Consider the following 1,716-nt stretch of genomic DNA (forward strand, 5'->3'; position numbering starts at 1 on the left):
GGCGGGCGGCTCTGGAGGCGGCGTCGGCGCCGGACGCGGCGCCGCGGCGGGGTGGGAGGGTTTTGACCAGGACGCGTGCGCCGGGGTGCGCGTGACACACTTGGTGCTGAAGAACGGGCTGCGCGTGGGCGCCGCGGCGCAGTGAGAGAGACACGAGACGAACGCATGCACGCGCCATGCGACGAGTCGGTGCGCCCGGTGTTGCGCGCCGCCGCCGCCGCGGGCGGGCGCTTCATCAACGGCGGTCGCACCAACGATTGCGTGGGGCCCGGGGGCGGGGGCGGGTGGCCCCGCTGGTGGAGCGAAGCAGGAGAGCCCAACAACCGAGCGGCAGCGCCCCCCCAACGGCGCGCGCCGGCGAGCCGCCGCGAGAGCCCCGCGTCGGGCCCCGCCTCCGCGTGCGGCAGCAGGCTGGGACAGGCTGGCCTTCTTTGATTGGTGTGCGGCGCGGGCGGCGGCCGCTGCGGCCCCCGCCAGCGCCGCGTCGCAAACGCATGCGCCTGCGGAACGGGCCAAGGCCAGATGCAAAGTTACCACAGTGTATCCGCTCGACAGCAGTTACGGTCACGTCACCATGTGAACATCATCATCACCGTCATTATATATATGTATGATACATCCTCCCTTTTACATATAACCGCTTCTTATGGCTGCTAAGGTTTCATCAACATGATCTAAAAGGCGGCGACACGCACCCGCCCAACGTTATCAAAACAGTTTGCCAAACACGCAGCCGCCGCAGGGGCCTGCACACCATCTCACGGCTGCGGCGGCGGAACCCCCCGATCTCTTTCTGATGCGTTGAAGAAGGAACTGCCAGCATCGGCGCACACCTGCTTGCGCACTCGCGGCCCCACGTCGCGTGGGAAACGAACGCCTGCCGACAGGGGTGGCATGTCCGCGCACTTGCAGCACCTTATGCTGGCCCCTGGATGGCTGCCTGCCGTTCGGCTTTGCTTTGAAACCTGCAGTGATTGCTTTGAAACCTGCAGTGATTGCTTTGAAACCTGCAGTGCTGCCGCACGACTGATCCTTCCTGCCCCACCGCGTGCGGTGTGTTGTAGGTTGAGGGCCCCTCAACAGTTGCTGCCCCGCGAGACTGTTGGCTTCTGGCTTGGGCCTCACTTTAGCCCTTCATATCTAGAGCGTCACACCAATTTCCAGCACCCATGCATGCAGCCAGGAGCACTTTCTTGGGCCGCATCTTTTGATGGCGCACACGCGCCTCCTCCGTCAGCGCCGCGGTGCCACGTGGAACGGCGCCCTCTAGCCGCCGCATGGCCGGCTCTTTCGTTGCATTACTCCAAGGCACTCGGACCGCACCAAAGCGGCGACCACTCTCCCCTTCCTTGCGGGGCGGCGTGTTGCTCTAGCGTCGTGCTAGGAAACGCCCAAAGAAGAAAAACATGCTGCACGTTGAACTGCTGCGCCCCCTGTTTGCTCGTCCTTGCTCACTCCTTCGCACGCACTTGAAAGCCACAATCCATGAGTTGAACGGCGACTGCGCTCTGGCCGCTCCAGCCACACGCACCAAGCGCCCGTGGCCGCCGTGTGCATTGTCTTGCATTGTCTTGAAGGCACCGGTCAACCTTGTGTAACTGTCACATCTGTCGGTCATGGGGTTTCCAGTGGTGGTGGATGACTGCGCTGCTGCGCACAGGGCGGGGCGACGCCAAGGCCCGTTGCGGCTGAGGCTCCTGCTGGTGTTGCCGGGGC

General features: G+C 64.4%; 2 protein-coding genes across 2 annotated transcripts in view; both read left to right on the plus strand.

Annotated features, from left to right (window-relative positions):
• MNEG_16219 (hypothetical protein) overlaps positions 1-145 on the plus strand; it is a gene marked incomplete at both ends in the record, with an annotated part of 1,357 nt that extends 1,212 nt beyond the window's left edge. The window contains one exon of the mRNA XM_014035310.1: positions 143-145. Coding sequence (XP_013890764.1) covers positions 143-145 — 3 coding nt within the window. The remainder of the gene's footprint in view (positions 1-142) is intronic.
• A 20-nt stretch (positions 146-165) lies between these two features.
• Positions 166-398, plus strand: MNEG_16220 (hypothetical protein; the record flags this gene model as incomplete). The annotated part of the gene is made up of 1 exon (XM_014035311.1): positions 166-398. A coding segment is annotated over one exon (233 nt), but the record flags the coding sequence as incomplete, so codon positions are not given.
• Between the last annotated feature and the right edge of the window lie 1,318 nt (positions 399-1,716).

This window comes from Monoraphidium neglectum, assembly GCF_000611645.1.
Source record: "Monoraphidium neglectum strain SAG 48.87 unplaced genomic scaffold scaffold06123, whole genome shotgun sequence".
Taxonomy (NCBI): domain Eukaryota; kingdom Viridiplantae; phylum Chlorophyta; class Chlorophyceae; order Sphaeropleales; family Selenastraceae; genus Monoraphidium; species Monoraphidium neglectum.